The sequence below is a fragment of the Pygocentrus nattereri genome, chromosome 29 (genome assembly GCF_015220715.1).
Source record: "Pygocentrus nattereri isolate fPygNat1 chromosome 29, fPygNat1.pri, whole genome shotgun sequence".
Classification (NCBI taxonomy): domain Eukaryota; kingdom Metazoa; phylum Chordata; class Actinopteri; order Characiformes; family Serrasalmidae; genus Pygocentrus; species Pygocentrus nattereri.
The window spans coordinates 11868415-11891047 of record NC_051239.1 but is presented as its reverse complement, the minus strand read 5'-3'; the positions used below and the strand labels follow the sequence as shown (position 1 = coordinate 11891047).

Here is a 22633-nt window from a genome sequence, read left to right as displayed (position 1 = left end):
ATCTAGCTGCCCTGAGAACAGGCCATGGACCAGTTTTCCCAGCCGTATTCCGAATCTGAATCTGTACAAGAAAAAAATACATCTGGTCTGAGATCAGACAGACATGGGTGGCCTTCAAAAATTGTTTGACTATCCGGCTCTTTGACGTGTCCTTTTCAAAGGCCAGCCATGACCTCACTGATGACCTTTCAAAGCATCCTGTGTCTGACTGTGTGCACCTCCTGCTGGGCCTTTTATTAGTGGGTTTGATGCTGATCTGGGACCGGTTTTTATTGTCATAGTTGAAGGAAGGTTTTGGGAGCAGAAACTGGTTCCAGGTTATATCAAAAGTAAAACTTCGAGCACCCTGAAATTTTCTATAGCATGTTTTGTATTTTTATTTGGTTTATCCCTAAGCAAAACCAAAAACAGGAGTAATATTCATTTTCTGGCTTGGATTAATGGTGCTGGGAGACTTCTGACAAACAAAACCATGCTTAGGCATTTATACGTATTACGTGGTACATGATAGGCTGAAATATTTTAAGATGTGAAGTGCCTCTTGGACCTGCCGTATAACTCACTCATGCTCTCACTCACTCACTCACTCACTCACTCACTCACTCACTCACTCACTCACTCACTCACTCATGTTTAATAGGATTGTCCACAAGAGAGGGGGACTACTTATACTTTAGTTTATTTTAACCCCTTAACAAGCCATGGGCCTGTTGGTGGGCCCAAAGTTTGAATAAATACTTTTAAAGCCTAAGATAAGCTCCATTAGTTTACATTGAAGTCAATATATCCATCCATTTTCTAGGAGCCTGTCCCAGCAGTCATCGGGCGGAAGGCAGGATGCACCCCGGACAGGTCGCCAGTCCATGGCAGGGCACTATAGTTAATTAATAATAATCCTTAATATAAAATAATCCTGGATTGTTAAGGGGTAAACATTTTAAACACTTTAACAAATTGTAATGAATATAATCTGATATTACAAGAATGAATCTTGCTTAAGAAGAGTTTCACATTACTCTTTCTCAACCTTCATAAATCAGCTGAAATATGGTGATGTCCAGTGGCAAAAAACAAACAACCAAACAAACAAACAAAGGCAAAAACTTTCCACAGTGGTACTACATGCTCATGCTTCACATCAACGAGTCCTTGTTTTGAGTGCCATAAAGAATTAAAAGTTCACTACAGCCAAAACAATGTCTCCTGTCTAACATTGGTTTAGAATTCTCCAGAGTGAGATTTTATGGTTTAAGGACCAGGTAAACCCCCATCTGATGATATATCTTGAAGGCAGGAAGGTAGCTGGCTGAAAGGGTTAACAGACCTCTTTGGGAGCTATTTTGTGCTGAAGAAAGAGAAACACTATTTTCTTAATGACTTGTTTGACAACTGAGTTACACTAATACTAGCTTGGTAGTGCAGTGGCTAGACTAGCTGTTTGGATTGGTTGACATCACAGGAATTCCCAGTTGTTGTAACTGTGTTTGCATGCTGGTATTGTAGTGAGATCACTGATGAACAAAAACATCTGAATGAAATAAAATCTATGAATTCTGTTAAACATTCATATAAAGGGAAATAATGCTGGTCTGCCCAATACTGCATAACACAACGAACAAATTTACAGCTAGTTTTAGGCTGGAATGCTTCTTTAAATACTGGGTAACATGCAGTTGAGGTTAATGCAAGAGAGATGTTTCTGATACTGTATTGACTCTCTTGAGCAAATAACATATTTGCAGACGTCATAATTACTGTTTGGTAGGGTTTCCCAGAGGTAGATTGTGCTTAGGATATATTATTTAAGCAATGCTAGTCTATATATGGAAAAATTGGTTACTGGATATCGGTCTGGCTGCGTTGTAGCATTATATGGTTGAAGTTTCGTATTATACATATTTACGCCTAGTATCACTAAATGGCTGAGCATTTCAATATTGGTAGCAGGCCACCATTTAATTATACCTGTGTAAAACCCCCATACATATATATATATATATATACACACACACACACACTAACACGCACACACACACACACACACACACACATTCTGCACTTTGCCCTTTTACATTAAATGTAATAATAGTATGCTGTTGTTGAGGAACATCATCAGGAACCCATGCATAGGGTGACAAGGACTTGGAACCACTCACTTCCAAAAATGGGGCAATGCAGACCCAAGACAGAGGAAAGACATTATCCAAGCCAAGGTCTAATAACTGAAAGAGGAACGGTGAAGGTTAAGGTCCTTGGAATTTGGATCACAAGGAGTCTGGACAAAAGGACCTACCAAAGTGAAAGATCAAATTGCCTGAAGTTTGGAAACTGGAGCACTTTGCATCTCATTCTTGCTCTGACCCGTGTATGAAACTCTTTCAACACCAATAAAACTGCACAGGAGAGCAGGAGAGATGGAAAAAGCGAAACTGACGCGAGACCAGCCCCATCTGTCCAGCTCATCAGGGAAGGGGAGATGCCGCCCTTCTCCAAGAAGACTAAGAAGAGCCTCCTGCAAGGGGTGCATTCAAGATAGATGAGGATGGACCTGTGAAGGAAGCTACACTTTCCCCAGGTCGTCCAAACATCCCTGAGGCCTGACATGGTTGTATGGTCTGAGGAGGCAAAGAGGATCATCATGATTGAACTGACGATCCTGTGGGAATGCAAAGAGGCCTCGGAGAGGAAAGCCACCAAGTACCAGGACCTGGTCCAAGAATGCAAGACCAAAGGGTGGAAATCTTGGCTATGCCTGCCAACTAGAGGATGTTGTGGTTCAGACTTGATACATCAGAGGAAAGTTGGACACCACCTGACAACATTCTCTCCTGGCCAAAAGTTGCAGGCATAAGAAAGTGACTTAAAGTGTTAGCATCTAGATGTATCTACTAGGTAGGATTTTAGACCATTCATCCTCACAAAATGTCTTCAGTTCATTGATCTTTCTGAGAATGCTGGGGTGAATAGCTTTCTTCTGGTCATGCCAGACCTTCTCAGTAGGGCTGAGGTCTGGATATGGCCACAGCAGGAGATTGCTCCATTTCCTTTGCTTATACAATTCATTTTCACCTTTTTGTGATTGCATCTAGGCCTATGAGGACCACTAAAACCACTGTCCCTCGGGTGCATGCACGCAAGAAACAATTTAAAAGTCAAGATGAAACTTTACAAGTTTTCATGTCTTTCATCCAAAAAAATCCAATACAGGTTCACTGTAGTCCCTCGCCTTAAGGTATTATTTTAAAGCCTGTGATCAACTCTTGAAGGGAAATTAGCAAATTTTATGATTGGTAGGGATGATCTGGAAAGTACAGCTACTAAACCAAAGTTTTATGCAGATGAAAAAAATAAATGGTTGGGTCTCAGGAGGATTTGATAATGCAAGAGCACCATCTTCTGGACAGATTTTATTTAAGTCTGTAAGTAAGGGAAATGGACCAAGACAAGCCTTAGTTTATGAGAAGCTCCGCTGTTTTTTTTTTTCAGAATTGGTGCATAATTTGGTGGTTGAGATGTAAACAAAGTCCTTCTGACTGGTGTAGTGAGAAAGGCTTCCTTGTAGAGAAGCATACATATACAGATTTCTGTACAGTGGTGGTGATAGGAACCAGGGGTCGTAATGTCTGCTATGCAAATCCAGCCATTTTATTTGCTATCCAAAAAAACCAATGTTTTCTGAATTTTTATTTATGTAGATTCTGATAAAATAGTGGAAAAAAACATTTTCTATTAAAAAGTTTAATAATAATCAAAATAAAAAATGATATTATCGCCCTGTTTGTTGTTTAGTTAAATGCTCTTGTTTGTCAGCTCTCTCTTGTCCAATTAGTCCATTAGTTTTTTTCTTTCTTCTTCTGCCCTGTCTCAGCAACCTCTATGTCTTTCCTTACACTTACAGGGGTGGACAGGGGGACTGTGGTGGGTGGGTTGATTGACTGTGGGTGGAGGGGGGTTGGGTGGTTATGGTACCACATCGCCTTCTATCTGTATGATTATTAATAAACGATGAGCTGTGACATTAATAGTGAAACAAAAAAGAAAAGCGAATGTCTGCGTAAAAGTGGGGGTGGTGGTGTTGCCAAGGAATACTGGTGACAAAAAAAAAGAAAGTAAAAAAGTACCTTCTTAAAACTTTCTTAAAACAATGCCTCAGGCATCCAACAGCTTTCTCATTATCATTTAATGTACTAATGTCTTTAACTTTTATTAAACTCCTCAGAGGTCTGGTTCCTGTCAGCACCACTGTGAACAATTCTGGCGGTGAGTTTGTCTAGAGTGGAATGTTTCACACCAAACCAGTCTGAATGACTTTGTTTACACCGTAATCCTTTAATTAGGCGGGACTTTTGAAAAAAGGGTGATTCTCCTTTAAGAAGGTTCTATTGCTGTATAAACTACAATAGACACAGGAATCCTACAACACAGGTTTTACTCAATTTATCTAATCGTTCTGAATATTTGAGACACACAACAAATGTTTCAGTGGCATAACTAGAATCTCATGTACCCCAGTGCAAAAAAACCTAATAGGCATGAAATGCTAAAATCAGCTTCAGTGAAAAACAACTTAATGTGCTTGTTTACTTGCTATTGCTGTGTCTCAGTGAGGCTGGTGCTCTGAAATAGGCTAATTGATAAAGTATATTAACTGAAGTGCTCTTAAGTTAAGGCTGTAAAACTGTATATATAACAGGTCCAGCAAAGACGTTAGGAGGCTTGGCTGTAGGCCTCACCCACACTAAGACCCCAGAGCAGTTGCCCCACGCCTCTGCCCAAAGCCACACCACTGGTTTGGTCAGTTACTACAATTTTAATGTGATCAAGTAAAGACGAAGTGGTAGAATTAAAGGCATTTGGCTATTTTGGCTGGGTAAAATGAACAAGAGCCTGTTTAGGACTTTTGCTTGTGCATTCAACTCATTCCTGCTCAACTTTAAAGGGCCCAAATCATGGAAAAATACATTTTCCACACATTTGGAAAAGAGTTGTATGTAAACAGCTTCAGTCCATACAGTATATATAACTTAGCAGCATAACAAGCCTGTTTTGAATTCACTGCATTTCTGATGTCACTAAAACCAACACATTTACATACAGTGTGGCTGGCTAGTCAGGATACAGCAGTTGAGCCCAACCCACTCACCCTGAAGTTAAATGTATTTTCATATAATGGATGACATGAAAATGAGATTTCAACAATAGCATGTTAAATACATTCACACATATTGCAAAAACTTGGTGAAGTGTTGTCATGACGATGTTTCAATGTGAAGTGTAGGAGACAAAGCCATACATGCTGTTGTCTAAATCCTGTAGATGGGTATTGCTAATGATTTAAGTTCATTATCTGAATCATGCACTTAGGTTGTTGTGAAGGACACTTTATCCATGTTTAAAGGGCCCATATACTGGGAAAAAGTTTGACGTAGTCGGAAAACATTGCTCAAGTTTCAAAATACCATTCACTCTCCGCCTCATACAGCTCATAAATGGAAACTAAGCCGCAAAATCAGCCTTTAGAATTTGCTTTGAATTCACCGTTTTTTTGTGATGTTCTGGAAATCAAGACATTTACATATTCATGTACACGAATGTACATATTTACATATTCACATTCAGCTTACGGCAGTTCAGCCCCGCCCACTCACGCTGAGGTTATAAGGAGTATTTCATTCTAGACAGAGCTTATTTACATATCCCAGTCTTAAAGGTACAGTAACAAAAACAGCTTGTTTAAATCTAATGGATAAAGAGATGTTGGAAAATGGTCATGCAGAAAGGAATTATGTCTATTTTTGCCACACACACGCACTCATGTTATAAGTGGACGACCTTTACATAATTGTAAATGTAAAATCAGTGGGGCACTAATGGAGGATCAGTCGTGGAATCACCCATAAGTAGACATCAGGGACATTTAAAAACAAACTAAAAGAAGATTTAGGAAATGGGAGATTTAAATCCTGTTTGATACAATTATTCATCCTGTCACTGCGCAGGCTGGGCTATAGAGGGCGCTCGACTACCGGTCCCTACCCGCGCCGGCGCTCTACGTCAGCGCGTACGTAACCACAGCCCACGCCGAGAGGACGTTCGCGGAGCGCCGCTTTAGAGCTGCTCGTGTGCCGGTGGAAAGAGCCGAGCGGCCAAAGACGGACTCGGCCATTTGAAATGCTCAGTGAGCTGCGATAAAACCGGGGTGAGTACTGAACTAACACCGAACAGAGCGACGTATGAACTGTGGCGGAGTCGGGCGTCTCACACAGGTCCTCATTGTAACGTTACATCCTCATGTCAGCCAGTCAGTGGTGTAGTTTCACTGTATGGGTCACCATAACGTTATTCTCATCCAGCCGAACCGACGCAGGCTTTTCTAGCCAGAACCAGTCAGCTTTGTCCAGCTCCAGCACTCAAGGACTGAACCCGGCTATCTGGCCGTGTAGGCTGAGTGTAACGGTGCAGTGACAGGGACAGTTACTCTCTATTGCCTTCCTTCACTCAGTTCGACCAGAACACAGGGGCTTACTTAGCCGGCCAGCTACAGAGTGATGAGCCAGCAAACTGAAGTGAACCCATTCAAGAAAGCTCGTCTCTTAAAGGGGAAGTCCAATTTCCCCCTAAATGTCTACATAATTAAATGGTTAGGATGTAAACCGAGTCAGCCAGAGAGGTTTGGGGTGAAACGCTCTGTGGTAGAGAAACTTGCCGAGTGAGAACTGTGCAGAATGGCAGTGATAGGAACCAGACGTCTGAAGTGTTTGATTCCACTAAAAGCTCCCTCACAGAAGGTTTCTACATTACATGGTTATGAATATGCTGGCTGATATCTGAGACATAGTTTTTCTGAACTTTTGAGGTAAGAGTTGGCCCTAAAACATATATTTTAAAAGCTGTTCATGATGGTGGGGTACGTGTACGGCTTTGTGAGGCAAAATAGCCCCCCCAAAAATAATTTTTTCAGATACACCACTATTTTGCCATGATCATCATCTCCTATGAAAAATCAGAAGACACATGTAGGTTCACTGGTCATTTTGGATAGTAAATTTTGGCAATTTTGTGTTGTAGACAACGTGACCCCTGGTTCCTATCACCACCACTGTATAGACATCTAAGTTGGAAAGTTTCTACTACTCTGAATGATTGTTCACTCCTCAGTGACTAAGTAATAATCAGTAGAGAGGAGACCACAAAGGAGGCTGGCGGCTAAAACGAGCTATTTGTTGATTCCAAACACATAGCTGAGGATATAGTTTGTACCCTAATATCAGAAAACACTACGTTCTTCTGGTCAAAATGCTGAGCAGGCGATAAGTGATGCTGGGTGGGCGACAAATACGTGCCTTAATTCGTTTGTTGTGGACAGCAGCCTTCGCTAACCCAACAATGTGCGTTCTGTGGCGCTGGACTCAACCTCCAGCTGTTTGGCATGAATGGTCCTCGTCTCTTCCTCAATGCTGCAGTTATGTAAGAATCCCCCACCAACACTGGGACAGTGGACACTCAAATGTCTCCTTGTTCTGCCTCACTGAGTCTTTCTGCGGTGAAGAAAGTTCAGCAGCTTTCTTGATGTGGAAGTCTATGTGATGCTTCTACAACCTCGTTTCCAAACAAGTTGGGACGCTGTGCAAAATGGAAATAAAAACAGAATACACTGATGTGCCATGTTTCTTTAAAGGCTATATTTAATTGAAAATAGTACAATAAATCAAACGTTGAAACTGAGATATATTAGTTTTTTGAAAAATGAGTGTGCAAATTAAATTTAATGCCAGCAATACATTTAAAAAATTGGAATAGGACAAAAAAATACAAACAAGGCAATTTATTTATTTTTTAATTAAAATATTTAGTGTTTTACATTTAATTGATGCACAGTGGTGTGAAGAGTCAACCTTTCAGGGCTGGAAATCCCAAAAGCTTCTTTTCATAATGACTGTTCCTAAACGAACATTGTCTCTACCAGTTAATACGGCGTTAACATTTAGATTCGGGTAAAGAACAGAAGGACCATCCAGATTGTTACCGGCATAAGGTTCAAAATCCAGGGGCTGCCATGGTATCCGGGGTATTATTGGATAACTTGACCAATGGTGACGGAACAATTAATGTTGAACGATATATTCTCATTTTTAGCAGCATATGCTGCCTTTTACATGACGTCTTTTTCAGGGAGGCCATTCTGTACGGGTTGCAACATCATGGCTGCATAGTCCGAGAGTGCAGGTGCTAGACTAACCTGCCTGCAGTGCAGATCTGTCTCCCACAGAAAATGGGTGACGTTATAAAGCCCAAAATATAACAACAAAGCTCCCATGTGATTGCGTACCTGAATACTTGTATAACGGAAGAATGGCAAAAAAGTCCACACTCAGAATTAGATCGATTGTTGTCTCTAGGTGAGGGAAGACTGGTAAACATGCTCCTGTCCTAACTTTTTTGGAAGCGTTAAAGTTGAAAGAGCATATATTTACGGAAATCCCCAATGAAGTTCCATCAAAACATTAAGTATTGTGTTTTTGTTGCATTTTAATTGAAGTCAAAATGAATTTACTAATCGCTGCTCTCTTATCATTTTATTGCTTGTTTAGAACTGTGGTGTGTATTAACAGACTTCACATGTCATGTATTTGGTTATTGTTATTTGCAGTGATTGTGATCATATTACATGTTTATTTATTGCAATGCCTTTATATAAACTAGTTCTGTTTCGTTTTCAGGTCTCAACATTTCAGGCCTTTGAGTCAAGACTGAATGAAAGACTGAACTTAGCCTCTTCTCAGTAGCCAGCCTCCAAGAAGTTGCTGACGTCTATGGTAATGCTATTTAAGCAACATTTACTGGAGAAAATCAACTTTGATGGTGTTGAACAATAACATTGAGCTCTTATACTTAAAGGACAGGCCCCTTGGGACTTTGGAGGCTGTTTGCACGGGCAGGTGAAGCCAAGAGGACTTTGGCTGAAGAAAGCTCTCACCACAGTTATGGACCGTGGTTCTTTAAGAAGCCAATGAAGAACGTCATTATGGACTTACAAATCATGCTGTGGAGATTTAAGCTCAGAACTGCCTGAACACAATCACTCCTTGGGTGTCTCCCTTCCCTTTTCGTTTTAGAAGAATCCACATAGCTGGAGATGGGTCTGTTTGTGTCTCCCTTCAATAACCTGCTGTGCATGCTCCTGGGCATCTCCTTCACTGTTTGGTTCACTCTGCTGCTGGTCTTCATCATCGTGCCGGCTGTGTTTGGCGTGTCCTTCGGCATTCGCAGGCTTTACATGAAGTCCCTGCTCAAGGTGTTTGAGGTCAGTGTGGAGCACCGAGATAAATCTGGTTTGGTTGCGATTCTTTAGGGAAGAAATTGATGCAACATGAAATCTCAAATTTATCAACAGTTCATTTTTATTACGTTGATACTATCGAAAATTGGTACCAAATATATATAATATAGTTTTGCATTTTCACATTGAAAATAGGTCAATAATTGTATGTTGGCCAACATATAAGTCAGAGACCACGCTTCATTTATTTCATTACCAGTCCAAGTTCACATTTTTTCAGCATCAGTAAAACAAAGTTTTTTTGTTTTTTTTTAAGGGAAGCAGAAGCAGAAAACTTTTATTTAACATATAATATCATTTTTTTTCAGTATTTAGTGCATCCACTCTTTGCCTTTATTACCGCTTCCATTGTGTTGAGCAGGCTTGTTTACAAATCTGCAGGGATATTTTCTTCCACACCTCCAAAGTTCAGTCTTAGAAGTTGGTTGCATTTTCTGTTGCTTATGATCCAAGTAATCCCAGCAACATGCAGGATTTAGACTCGTTGGTCCATAACACCTCTTTCTGTATCAGAGATGTCCAGTTTTTATGTTCTTCTGCAAATCCTCTTCTCTTTTCCATGTTGTCTATGGCTTCTTGACAGCTACACATCCTTTCAGACCCAGAGTGTTGAGTTGCCTTCTCACAGTGGAAGGATGGACAGAAACGCCTATGGACATTTTCAAATATCAAGCATGAGAGGAGCTTTATTTTCTCCTCTCTCTCAACAATGAAAGCTTTAAATATAGTGATAGTATAGCTGTTCTACCATGTCTTGCACAGTTTCTTGCATGGATTTTGAACTCCTTGCAAGTGGATTGTCTTAAAATATGTCATAAAAATGAATAGACATGGATTATATAGGTTATAACATATGTGTATGTTTGTGTGTAACATACCAAAATTGCCGTCGTCATATCCATGCATTGTGATGCATAAGTGCATTATTGCACCTCTGGGTTGTGAAGCTTTGAAGATTTTCTTGTTCCTTTCAAATTTTGACCTTGACGTTTTGCATGAATGGCAAATCTACAGATTTGGACTGCAGATTTTGAAACGCTCATTTTGGGGTGAGGGTATGCTCCGCTGGGTCGTGACTCAGCTCTTGACTGCTAAATAATGTGCTGATCTGTGGAGGCATGTATTATAGCTCGTCTCGTCATGTTGTGCGCTGCTGTAGGATCTGGAGAACAGCTTCTTTATAAACCAAATCTGCCCAGGGAGTCAGTTTGGACTGTCATTTGGTTTGGTCTTGTTGCTATGCAGACTCTGTATTATTGGTTAATTTTACATATTTTTGCACTTATGAACAGCTTAGCTTTATTTTAAGCCAAGCTATAATGATATAATGATCATTTAGCATCTGTTGCTGACAAGAATCAGTTTATCAGTATCCATACATCGAGCTGGAATCAGAGGTCAGAACACCACGGAGCCTGGATGGAGAGTGAAGGGCAGGCAGAGCAAGCTTGGAAAGGCAGTAATCCTCCTTTTCAAGGTGGCAGTAAGACGATGCTTGTGTGACAAATCTGATTTGTAGAGTTGGGAAACATGAGGTTGTAATAAACTTTGTTATCAAGGTTAATGGAATGCTTTAATTAGCATGTTCTGTATATTGACAGTACCTAAAGAACTCTGACTTTGTGTTTCGTTAAAGAGAGCATAATTAGCTCGGTTTTTCCTGGATTTAGTGCAGTGCAGTTTATAAAATCATTGTACCCAGATTTTTTTGCAGTTTGTAAATGTGGCAGTAGTAGTGCATTGTGTCTAAATTTTGTCATATGTGTGCGAAATGACTTTTAAGTATTACGATTTTCTTGCCTTATCATCCATCTCAGCCTATATTTACTCAGTGGGCCAGGACATGTTTGGTGTCTAAAGTTTGTTTCTTTAGTTTTGTGCTAAAGGGACAAAGCTAATATGTCTCTGCCATGATGTGTTTGCTTAACCCTCAAATCACTGCACAGCAACCATTGCTATCCGCCATATCCTCAAGCCTTCAGTTCATCAGCACACCAGAGCTTGAGTTAGATGACATGGTATGAAATATATCATGATTATCAGATTTATCATCATCATTTATCAAACTGAATTCATTTCACCAATTTTATGTGGAAAATCTTGAGTAATATTAGTGGAACAGTGAACTTTTGCCTGCATAAACATTGAAATAATACTATAACCAATAGGCCTACCTAATGTAAACCTGTGTAAATCATATTGAACACTTTGAGTTCAAAACATCAGAACACTTAGAAAACTTAGAAAGTGACCGATGAATGAAATTGAAATAGTAATACTTACTGTCCGGAATTTTACCATGAAACCGGTAACCGATAAGCTCCGGTTGTGGTTAAACGTTAAGCTCCGGTTGTGGTTAAGCGTTAAGCTCCGGTTGGTGTTAAACGTTAAGCTCCGGTTGTGGTTAAACGTTAAGCTCCGGTTGTGGTTAACCGATAAGCTCCGGTTGTGGTTAAACGTTAAGCTCCGGTTGTGGTTAACCGATAAGCTCCGTTTGAGGTTAAAAGATACATGTCAGTTTCTAGCCATCCAAAGCTAAAAAAAAACATTACTGCCATAATTTTTCTGTCACTTTGAGTTTTACTACACAGGATAAAATGGCCTTTGTAACATGTAATGTTACTTCAGTGAATCAAAGGTAAGACATGAATGAAACAAACATTTTTTGCCCATTGTGGCAAGTTTCTGGCTTCAGTGATTAGATTTATGTTTTTAAGTTTGCTTTGTTGTTTTTCCTCATCTTTGCATGTCTCAGCTGTCTGATTTCATCTTGGTCATGTCATCATCTTTGGGTCTACCCACTGTGGCAGAATGCTTTAGCCTAAGATGAATAGGTTTGGGATTTTAGGTTTGCTGTGATGTTTTCCTCTGCCTTTGTACATCTCAATTCAGTAAGTTGTTAATAATTATTATTAAAATAAATTGTTATTAAATTATGTCATACATATGATGTGGTGAGCAGATGTGTGTGTTAAGGCTAGTCATTAGTAAAAGGTGCTGCAGTGTTTGTTGTGTTTATTTGAATCCAGTATTCTGGTTGATTGCCAGAATATGGTGATATTATGACAGGGTGGAGGTGTTGAAATATGTAGGGTGATGACTGCATGGCTGTCAGGGATAAGCTACAGACTAATATATTGAAATTACTACATTAGTTTTGTAGCTTCAGCGCAAAAGAGAAGCAGACTTCAGACAGCAAATCTGATTGACTATGTTTTTAATTGTGTAAATTAAATGTTTTGCCTTCCGCTGTAAGAGCTGCCAAGACACAACTTATAAGACTAGTTGGCACCGATGGGTGTAGGTAGCCTACATTTTGCTCTGCTACTTTCATGAAAATATTATACCTGATGAATTATGTATTGCTGTAAAGCCAGTGCATCAGCTCTGTCTGGTGTCTCATAGCATAGAGACTGAGAAGAAAAACTTAGAAAGTGAAAGATATGACTTCATACATATATATATATATATATATATATATATATATATATATATATATATATATATATATATATATATATATATATATATATATATATAACACACACACACACACACACACACACACATACACATATATATATATATATATATATATCTGTGTGTGTGTGTGTGTGTGTGTGTGTGTGTGTGTACATATGTATGTATGTGGGTGTGTGTGTGTGTGTGTACATATGTATGTATGTGGGTGTGTGTGTGGGTGTGAGTGTGTGTGTGTGTGTGTGTGCTTGCTTTTATATAGTGAAGATATATTTCGCCGTTGTCCGAACAAAACCCTGTGTCTCCAGAATATTAACTTTACAGGAGAAGGAAAAAGCATACTTTACTTTTAATGTAAGTCAATGGAACCAGACGTCTTTTCAAGTAATTCTGGGTCATTTATTTTGCTCTGTTCATCACTATGCACAATGTACAGGTCATCAGGCATTTTCAAAATGTCAAAAACTGAAAAATGGCAAACATGGAAATATGTGATTTTGTTCCAACAGCAGCAATGTAGAGAGAGGGAAGCCAGAAAGAAGGAATGAGAGATTATATTGGGGTGGAACAGGAATGCTGTAGAGGGGCCTTTTCCTTACAGCTGCTGGTCATTTTAAAAGGCACGCACGCACACGCACACCCACACCCACACACCCACTCACCCACGCTCACATATTAAATGCCCCTCTTTTCCAGTCTGTTACGCAAGAGCTCGTGCCTTCTCACTTTTTCTAAGAATGCACATGCAACTGGTCTCTATCTGCCCTGTCCCGTCAGTTCCTGAACTAGGAGGAGGGGAAATTGTTACACGGCTTCAGGAAAGTGATGTCAGAGTCAAATGGAAAGTGAGGGAGCTGCAGTTTAGAGAGAAGGAAGGACGGAGGGAAATCTACTCCAGATTGTGCTAGGCCTGAACGCCAACTGAGAAGTGGGGCTACAGCAAAAATATCACAATACTTCAACACATTCATGATATACAGTATTTATCATTGAATTCTTTAGTTGATGTTGGAACAGACCCAGTACTTATTGTATTTATTGTACACTGGAAGAACATGATGTTTAGGTGACACTGGATTACTATGCTCTGTAATGTAAATCCAGGTAGATTTAGTCCTAGTTTCTTCTCTTTCATTGAAATATGTTTCTGTACTGGCATCGGCAGATATGTGCATAGAAAAATGTCCGATATTGACAACAACCCCCAATTCCCATACTGGGTTATCCCAACAAATAAATGCAACAGTAGTGCAGTGACATTAATGGAGAGTACTTTAAAGAGCAGACTCAGCCCGCTTTGGGTTTTCCTTAAGCAGGGACAGCTGTGATGTCTTTCTAAGTTTGAAATGCTATGACAGCTGTTCTAATTCTAAACCCTCTTTTAGCGAAAGCAATCAACGGAAGTCCAGATGATGCTCACAATACGCTCGGAATGTATGTGTCATATTGTCCAAACTATTTTCAGGTTTCCAGTATCTCTCCTTGACTGCAGTATCTACTACCGTAGAAGAAGATTATTACACATACATTTCTCTCCTAACAAATCATGAGAGGCCTACGTAACCCTAAATAATGACAGCGGAAAGCATGTTTTCCGCTCGGTTCCACGGTGAAATCGCTTTGGATCCAGACGTCACTGAGAAACCCATGACTGTTGCTTTGTCAAGGCAAAAATTGTTTTGATCCTAAGGTTAATCAGTAAAGTCTACTGAGGTATCGCGTTTTAGAGCTGACATTGCAAATCCAAAGAGAACTCAGCCTGTGTTTATCCCTAGGCCTAAAAGCTTCAAATTTCAAGGCTCTTCTAGGAAGTTCTAATGCTTCCCATAGAAATCCATGGGCAGAGCTAAAACAGGAGCTGTAAGAACCTGTAAAGAGTTTCACTGAACTGCCACTAAATAAAAACTACTTATAAAGAGAAGTATACTACTGTATATTTTGTTTTATACATAATGTGACAACACGGGGCTTGTGAGCGCTTGAGAGCACATGAGAGTCTCAACTCTATCTTCATGTTATGTAACAGCCAATGATGTCAGTCTGGAGTTGCAGAATGAACTTGCTATGGTGCGCACGCACACTCCCATGTGCACAGACACTCTTTTGGCCTCGTCCTGTATGCTCTGAGCAACCTGGAGGTCACTTGAGCCCCTGGAAAACTTTTCCATTTTTAGATTGTCTGCATCATGTGCATATGTGTGTTCATGCAGTGGGGCCAAAACTGTATGAACACTTGTCTTGATATCAGTGATCACAGGTTTTGGTATTACTGAAAGAAATTTTGCAAAATTTCAGCCACAGAAAATGTTCAACCAAAAGCGATCAAAAGTGGCTGTTTTTGCTGAAAGAGAAAAAAGGCTGAACACTTTTATTAACTAATTTTATCAAATACACTATATGGTCAAAAGGATGTGGACCAGAAGGTCGCTGGTTTGATCCCCTGAGCCAACTGTATGTGACTGAAGTGCCCTTGAGCAAGACACCTAACCCCCAATAGCCCCCTGGGCGCTGCGGATAGGGCTGCCCACCACTCCGGGCAAGTGTGCTCACTGCCCCCTAGTGTATGTCTTCACTGGTGTGTATGTGGTGTTTCACTGCACACATGGGTCAGATTGCAGAGGTGAAATTTCCCTCTTGGGAGACTAATAAGGTTCACTTAATTCAATTTTTAAAAATGTAATATACCTGTTAGCAGTGGGTGTGGCTAAAATACCTGAACTTAATAATTAGGAGAGGTGTACACATACGCCATATTGTGTACGTCTAAAGCAAAGTGTCAAAATCACATTTGTAATTGTAATGAAAATGTCAAATAATGATGCTTAAAAATGCTTGTTTGTTTTATTTTCTTGGTGTAACTCACTATGTTATGTGCAACTGTTCAAAGCTGTGTTCGCTAGCTGTGTACTGGCAGCGTTTTTGAGCTCTGCTCAACATTAGCTAAAATTGACGCTACTGTACTGAAATGTTTGGTAAAGTTTCAGGAGTGTTATGATGGTTTGTTAGTGACAGCGAAGGATTTTAGTCTAAAGTCCAAGTCAGTTAAAAGTCTGAAACGTGTTTTCAGCTTTGGCTTTGAACTAATTAGAATGACCCTTTCTTTCAGTGTTTAGTTTCAGTGTCCTGAATTTTAATTTCGGTTTTGATTAAGAATTTTCATTTCTCAGCATCACTAATAAATAACTATTATTAATAAAAGCACTTTTAAATTGTCCAAATTAGATAGTTGTAGTCAAATCCGTTCACTTAAAATTTCAAAAGTCGGTAGTCCTACTCAAGCTACTGAAATCCTCTGCTACCCCACAGGAAGAACTATACAGCTAACAATAGTGTAGTGTGGCAGTGTCACTGAGTGATATTTATCCCTGGATTTGTTACAGGATTGGATGAAATTCATTCTTCTGCTCTTCAAATATCCCATCCAGCATTTTCTTGTTGACCGATACCAATCCCCACAGATCCTGGACAGGCCATTTCAAGTTAAAATATATGACCTTTAAGCATTTAACCACTATCAGTGGCACTGCTACTACCTGCTACGTACATTATAACAAAGTACTACACCAGGACTGCCTATTGCTGATCCTGGAGATCTACCACCCTGGAGAGTTTAGGTCCAGCACACCTGGCTCAAAAATGCTGATACTCCTGAAGGCCTTCATTACCTGGATTAGGGGTCTCATTTTCAACCATGCATATGCACATGCACATTTTTGCACGTAGAAGATGATTATTTTCTCGCCCATGGAAATGTGCATATATTTTAACTACTGCTGACCATCCATATGCAAAAAAGTGTCGTCACGAATACACCAAATATGAGATGCACAGACTCTCTTCAGTTATCAGCCATTGCAGCATAACTGATGGAATTATTGGTGACTGTTGTGCTCATACATGGTCAGTTGTGTCAGTTATCAGTTCAACCTAAAAAACACAAGCAATGAAGTACTTTGATTTAAAAAAAAAAAAAAAACTAAATAAAAAAAGCAAAGTTTTAGCTGAGCAAATCTCAAAAACTCAAATCAGCTCCTGTGTGCAAACAGGTAATACATATGACATCTAGTGCATAGTGAAGATAAAGTAAAATAAAAGAGCATCTACAGATTGATTGTGATGATGTGGACAATGGCTGACCTCGCCATTCATACATTTGAGTATTGTGGGTCTTTTTAGCCTTAAATTCCCTTTTCTGTTTATCAGAATTTCAGCGTTAACCTCTTAGATGGCCAGGGCTGATCGGTGGGCCCAAAGTTTTTACACTTTCTATAACTTAAGAATAGCTCAGCAAGTTTGCACTGAAGTCCTTGTGGTTACTGAATAATAAGCCTGGTATTTAACAAGGGGTATAACAAATAAAATATTTTCAAGGAAAAAAAAAACTTAAAAATTCAAGATTCAAGAATTTTACACGTTTAGTTAGCTTTAATTGAGTTGACAAAAGCAAACATCTTGGGATAAATTATTTAATTAAATAACTATCATTAAGTACATTGCAGGTTACAGTTAAATTCTTGCAGATGGTATTATTAAATGTCCATATTTACTTCTTAACTGATTGGATGTAAAGAGAGTGTCAGATAGGATCATGAGCCTGAAGTTGGAGGTTGATGGTGTGATTTTGAATGTGGTCAGTTCATATGCACCACAGGTTGGTTGTCAGTTAGAGGAGAAAGAGGAATTTTGGAGTAAGATGGATGAAGTGGTAGATGGTGTCCCTAGAGAGGAGAGATTAGTGACTGGTGCAGACTTCAATGGACATGTTGGTGAAGGGAACAGAGGGGATGAAGAGGTGCTGGGTATGTATGGTGTGAAAGACAGAAATGCGGAAGGTCAGATGGTTGTAGATTTTGCACCGAGAATGGGAATGGCTGTGGTGAACACATATTTTCAGAAGAGGGAAGAACACAGGGTGACATACAAGAGTGGAGGGAGGTGCACACAGGTGGATTATATCCTTAACAGGAGATGCCACCTAAAGGAGATTGGAGATTGTAAAGTGGTACCAGGGGAAAGTGTAGCAAGGCAGCATAGGGTGGTTGTCTGTAGAATGAGATTAGAAAGAAAGAAGAGGAAGAGAGTGAAGACAGAGCCAAAGATTAGATGATGGAAGCTGAAGGAGGAGGATGGTTGCAGGCAGTTCAGGGAAAAATTGCAACAGGCCCTTGGGGTGCAGTGAGGAGCTACCTGAGGACTGGGAAATTACAGCTAAGGTGGTGAGAGAAACTGGCAAAAATGTGTTGGGTGTTTCGTCTGGTGAGAGGAAAGAAGACAATGAAAGTTGGTGGTGGAATAAGGAAGTCCAGGAGAGTATTCAGAAGAAGAAGTGGGATAACCAGAGAGATGAAGGAAGTAGGCAGGAGTTCTGTGAGGCTAGTCGCATAGCGAAAAGAATGGCGGCAAAGGCAAAGGCTCAGGCCTATGATGAGCTGTATGAGAGGCTGGAGAGTAAAGAAGGAGTAAAGGACTTGTATCATTTGGCTAAACAGAGAGATAGAGCTGGAAAGGATGTAGAGCAGGTTAGGCTGATAAAGGATAGAGAGGGAAATGTACTAGTGAGTGAACAGAGAGTGTTGAGTAGATGGAAGGAGTACTTTGAAAAACTAATGAATGAGGAAAACGAGAGAGAGAGGAGGACAACGGGGGGAGAGATAATGGATCAGGAAGTGCAGAGAATTAGTAAGGTGGAAGTGAGGGCAGCTTTAAAAAGGATGAAGAATGGAAGGGCAGTTGGTCCAGATGACATACCTGTGGAGGTATGGAGATGTTTAGGAGAGAAAGCAGTGGACTTTTTAACCAGGTTGTTTAACAAAATCCTGGAGAGTGAGAGGATGCCTGATGAGTGGAGAAGCAGTTTACTGGTCCCCATTTTTAAGAACAAGGGTGATGTGCAGAGCTGCAGTATCTACAGTGGTATAAAGTTGATGAGCCACACCATGAAGGTATGGGAAAGAGTTGTTGAAGCAAGGCTAAGGTGAGAGGTTCAGATCAGTGAGCAGCAGTTTAGTTTCATGCCCAGAAAGAGTACCACAGATGCAATTTTTGCGTTGAGAGTGTTGGTAGAGAAGTACAGAGAAGGTCAGAAGGAGCTACATTGTGTCTTTGTGAATCTAGAGAAGGCATATGATGGTGCCAAGAGAGGAACTGTGGTACTGTATGAGGAAGTCAGGTGTAGCTGAAAAGTATGTTAGGGTGGTGCAGGACATGTATGAGGATAGTGAGACAGTGGTGAGGTGTGCAGTTGGAGTGACACATGGTTTCAAGGTGAAGGTAGGGTTACATCAGGGATCAGCTTTGAGCCCCTTCTTGTTTGCAGTGGTGATGGACAGGTTGACAAATGAGGTCAGGCAGGAGGCTCCATGGACCATGATGTTTGCAGATGACATTGTAATCTGTGTTGAGAGTGGAGAGCAGGTGGAAGAGAATCTGGAGAGGTGGAGGTTTGCACTGGAGAGGAGAGGAATGAAGGTCAGTAGAGACAAGATGGAATACATGTGTGTGAATGAGAGGGAGGCAGGTGGAAAGGTGAAGATGCAAGGAGTAGAGGTCGTAAAGGTGGATGACTTCAAATATCTTGGGTCAACCATCCAGAGCAATGGACAGTGTAGAAAAGAGGTGAAGAAGAGGGTGCAGGCAGGATGGAGTGGGTGGAGACGAATGTCAGGGCTGATGTGTGACAGAAGGATAGCAGCAAGAGTGAAAGGGAAGGTTTACAAGACAGTAGTGCGTCCTGCTATGATGTATGGTTTGGAGATTGTGGCTCTGTCTAAAAGACAGGAGGCTGAGCTGGAGGTGGCGGAGATGAAGATGCTGAGATTTTCGTTGGGAGTGACAAGGATGGACAAGATTAGAAATGAGCAGATCAGAGGGACAGTGAAGGTGGAGCAGTTTTTAGATAAAGCAAGAGAGGCCAGGTTGAGATGGTTTGGACATTTGTTGAGGAGGAATAGTGGATATATTGGTCAAAGAATGTTGGAGATGGAGCTGCCGGGTAGAAGGAGAAGATGTAGACCTCAGAGAAGGTTTATGGATGTAGTGAAGGTGGACATGGAGATGGTTGGTGTAAAAGTAGAGGAGGCAGTGGATAGGGCAATTGGTGCACACTGTACACAAATCCAGAACATGGTCTACACATGCTTTGATAAATGAGACCCCAGGTGTGTTAGATTGGAGCTGGAGCTCTGCAGGGTGGTAGATCACCAGGATCATGATTGGACACCACTCTCCTATATTCTTCTGTGTTTTATGCCATAGTATATCATTAAGGCCTGAAAGCTGCCAAAGTGAGCATCTCACTGGCACTACATTCAGAAACTTTGGCTTTGGAAAAAGTTGATCGCTGATGAGGCTTTAGGTTTGAAAGTATAAAAGCAGTAAAAAACCTGTCATGTCCCTGTTATCCGTGCATATCATACATTTATGTGCAAATCCTAGAACTCTCAGTAGCGTGATCTCTTTAGGGGAGGGATTTGCATCATCTTTATTTGTTTCTATTTGTATCTTGTTTCACTGCATTTGTGCTTATAATTTTCACATTTGTAGCAGCTTTATTCTAAAAGTGATTGTATTTTTCAGTGGGCCACGTTGCGGATCGAGAGAGGAGCCAAGGAGAAGAATCATCACCTGTATAAACCCAATGCTAATGGTGAGTTTGCTGTGTATATTTGAGCAAGCTTTTAACCAGGATTATTTGCTTTAGCTCTGTCTATTCATAAGTATGTGTGCTCATCTGTTCATGACGTTTGTGTGGAGCTGTTTGTTTTGGTGTCGTTCTTGTTGTGTGTAAATGTGTCTTTCTGCAGATGGTGTGTGCTGTCCGTCCGCAGTCAGACAGTTCAGTACGTACAGTACTGTGCCGAAGTCTGAGAACGAACTTCATTAATTCCATTTATGGACAACACAAAATATTGTTTAACATTTGTCAGTATTTGTTGTGTCCTCTTTACCTTCGTTATTTACTTTTCAGGGGACTTTCTTTCAGTTTTTCAAAAAAAATCTGCAGGGATGTTTTATCTCCAAGTCTTAGAAGTTGGTTGCATTTTCAGTGTTTTGCAGTCCAGGTAATCCCTGTTACATTCGCAGCATTTGGCAGATGCTCTTATGCAGAGTGACTTACAGTTTGATCATTTTTTACACATGCAGGTGAAGGTAGTGTTTGGAGTCTTGTCCAAGGATGCTCATTGGTATAGTGTAGAGTGTTTGTCCAGGCTGGGGATAAAAAGAAACACAGACATGTTACCCACTACGCTATGCCAGCCACAAATATACAAATTTAGGCCCAGCTGACATCGCAGATGTCTACTTTTTCTACTTTTTTCTTTCTTATCTGTTTCTTTTTCTCAGTAACTGTTACTTGACAGCTACACATCCTTTCAGACCCATAGCTCTCAAACACCTGTAGATTTTCTCTGAACTGAAGTAAAATTGTGGCTTGATTTTTTTTTTTTTTTTTTTTTTTTTTCTCTGTCTGTCAAAGATAAAAGCTTTACTTTATCTGATGGTGACAGTTTAGGTGGTCAGTTGAGTCCTGTACAGCTGTAGATGTTCTATTTTGTCTTTTTTTTTTAAATCATTTTTTAAAGCTAGTTTTGAAAACTCCTGTTTCTTCATGAATGTTCTTTAGACTTCTGTAGTGTTAGTCTTACAAAGGTTCTGTACATACTGGACACTTCTTAAAACACATTCATCAGTTCAGATTGGGTAAGTAATAAGTAATAAATATAGTTTTCAACATTATAGCAGAGAAACTGGAATTATAGCAGGCATAGCATGTGGGAGGTGTGGAGTGGGAAGCGTGATTTTGATTTTTTTTGTTGTTTGCACACGATGGCCATTCATACACAGTATCTGAGCCGTGGAGCTGCTCAGCAGACATACGTAATGAAAATGGTCATGAATTCTATAATTCATGAAATAAAGGCGGGGAGATGCAGCTCCACTCACATGCTCTGATAGCAGACAGGGTGCACCCCGCTGTCGGTGTGGACAGTAGAGATGGGAAGTCGATGCCAAAAGAATCTATTTTTCTTCTCCAACATGTCTGGGAGCTGAGATCAGCTCTTGGCCAGTGACTCAGTCAAAATGCTTGGAGTCGACTCTTCTTTGTTGATGTTTTTTTCCAGTTTTATGTTTTTTCTCGGTGTTAAATATTGCGCTTTTAAACAAAAACCAGAAACAAACAATATTTTTTCACAGAGCTTTGTGGAAAAGAGGATGAAGCTTTTTGCCAGCTTCTTATTCAAATTTTCCATTCCACCTTAAATGGCAGTGCAGTTGCATTCTGGCACCAGTGCACCATTAAGGTAGCTGCCGCATCTCTTAAGGTGGACCAGAAAAGTCGATTAAGAAGCCAGTTTCAGCCTTAAAAAAGAGGAGCAAGACAACATACAACTTTTTTTCATTGAATTCTGACTGCAGTAATGATTTTCTCAGTATGTCACTCCAGCCCTCATTATGTGAAAGCTGAATTTTCAACATATAACTATAATTTTTTGCTACTCTAAATTGTGTAAACTACTTTTAGGATGGTTTAATCTCTGTTGTTTCCCTTCATCACTGGCTCTGTAGCTGTCCTGATTGAAATAAACAGGAGTCGAAGACTCCAGTAAACTCGGGAGTCATGAGTCACTAGTGGTCAGGCAGAGAGTGTGGCATCACGATGCTGGCTCAACATTCTAACGTCTGTCAGCCTTTTAGCCCACGCCTAGAGCAAACTGCATGCTGAAATCACTAATGTGTGGCTATAAGGTTCCTCATAACTCCTCAAACTGACAAAAACCATAGCAACCGCACATGTCCTAGCTGATTAGCTGC

At 40.3% G+C, this 22633-nt stretch overlaps 1 protein-coding gene across 4 annotated transcripts in view; it reads left to right on the top strand.

Annotated features, from left to right (window-relative positions):
* Positions 1-6066: 6066 nt before the first annotated feature.
* The window catches only part of LOC108426719 (glycerol-3-phosphate acyltransferase 4-like), a 49627-nt gene continuing 33060 nt past the window's right edge, over positions 6067-22633 (top strand). For 3 of the 4 annotated variants that reach the window (XM_017696413.2, XM_017696411.2, XM_037536206.1), the window contains exons 1-4: positions 6067-6199; positions 8721-8816; positions 8899-9304; positions 20396-20465. In XM_017696413.2, coding sequence (XP_017551902.1) covers positions 9137-9304; positions 20396-20465 — 238 coding nt within the window. In that variant the 5' untranslated portion in view covers positions 6067-6199; positions 8721-8816; positions 8899-9136. The remainder of the gene's footprint in view (positions 6200-8720; positions 8817-8898; positions 9305-20395; positions 20466-22633) is intronic. The other variant, XM_017696412.2, reaches the window with a different exon arrangement.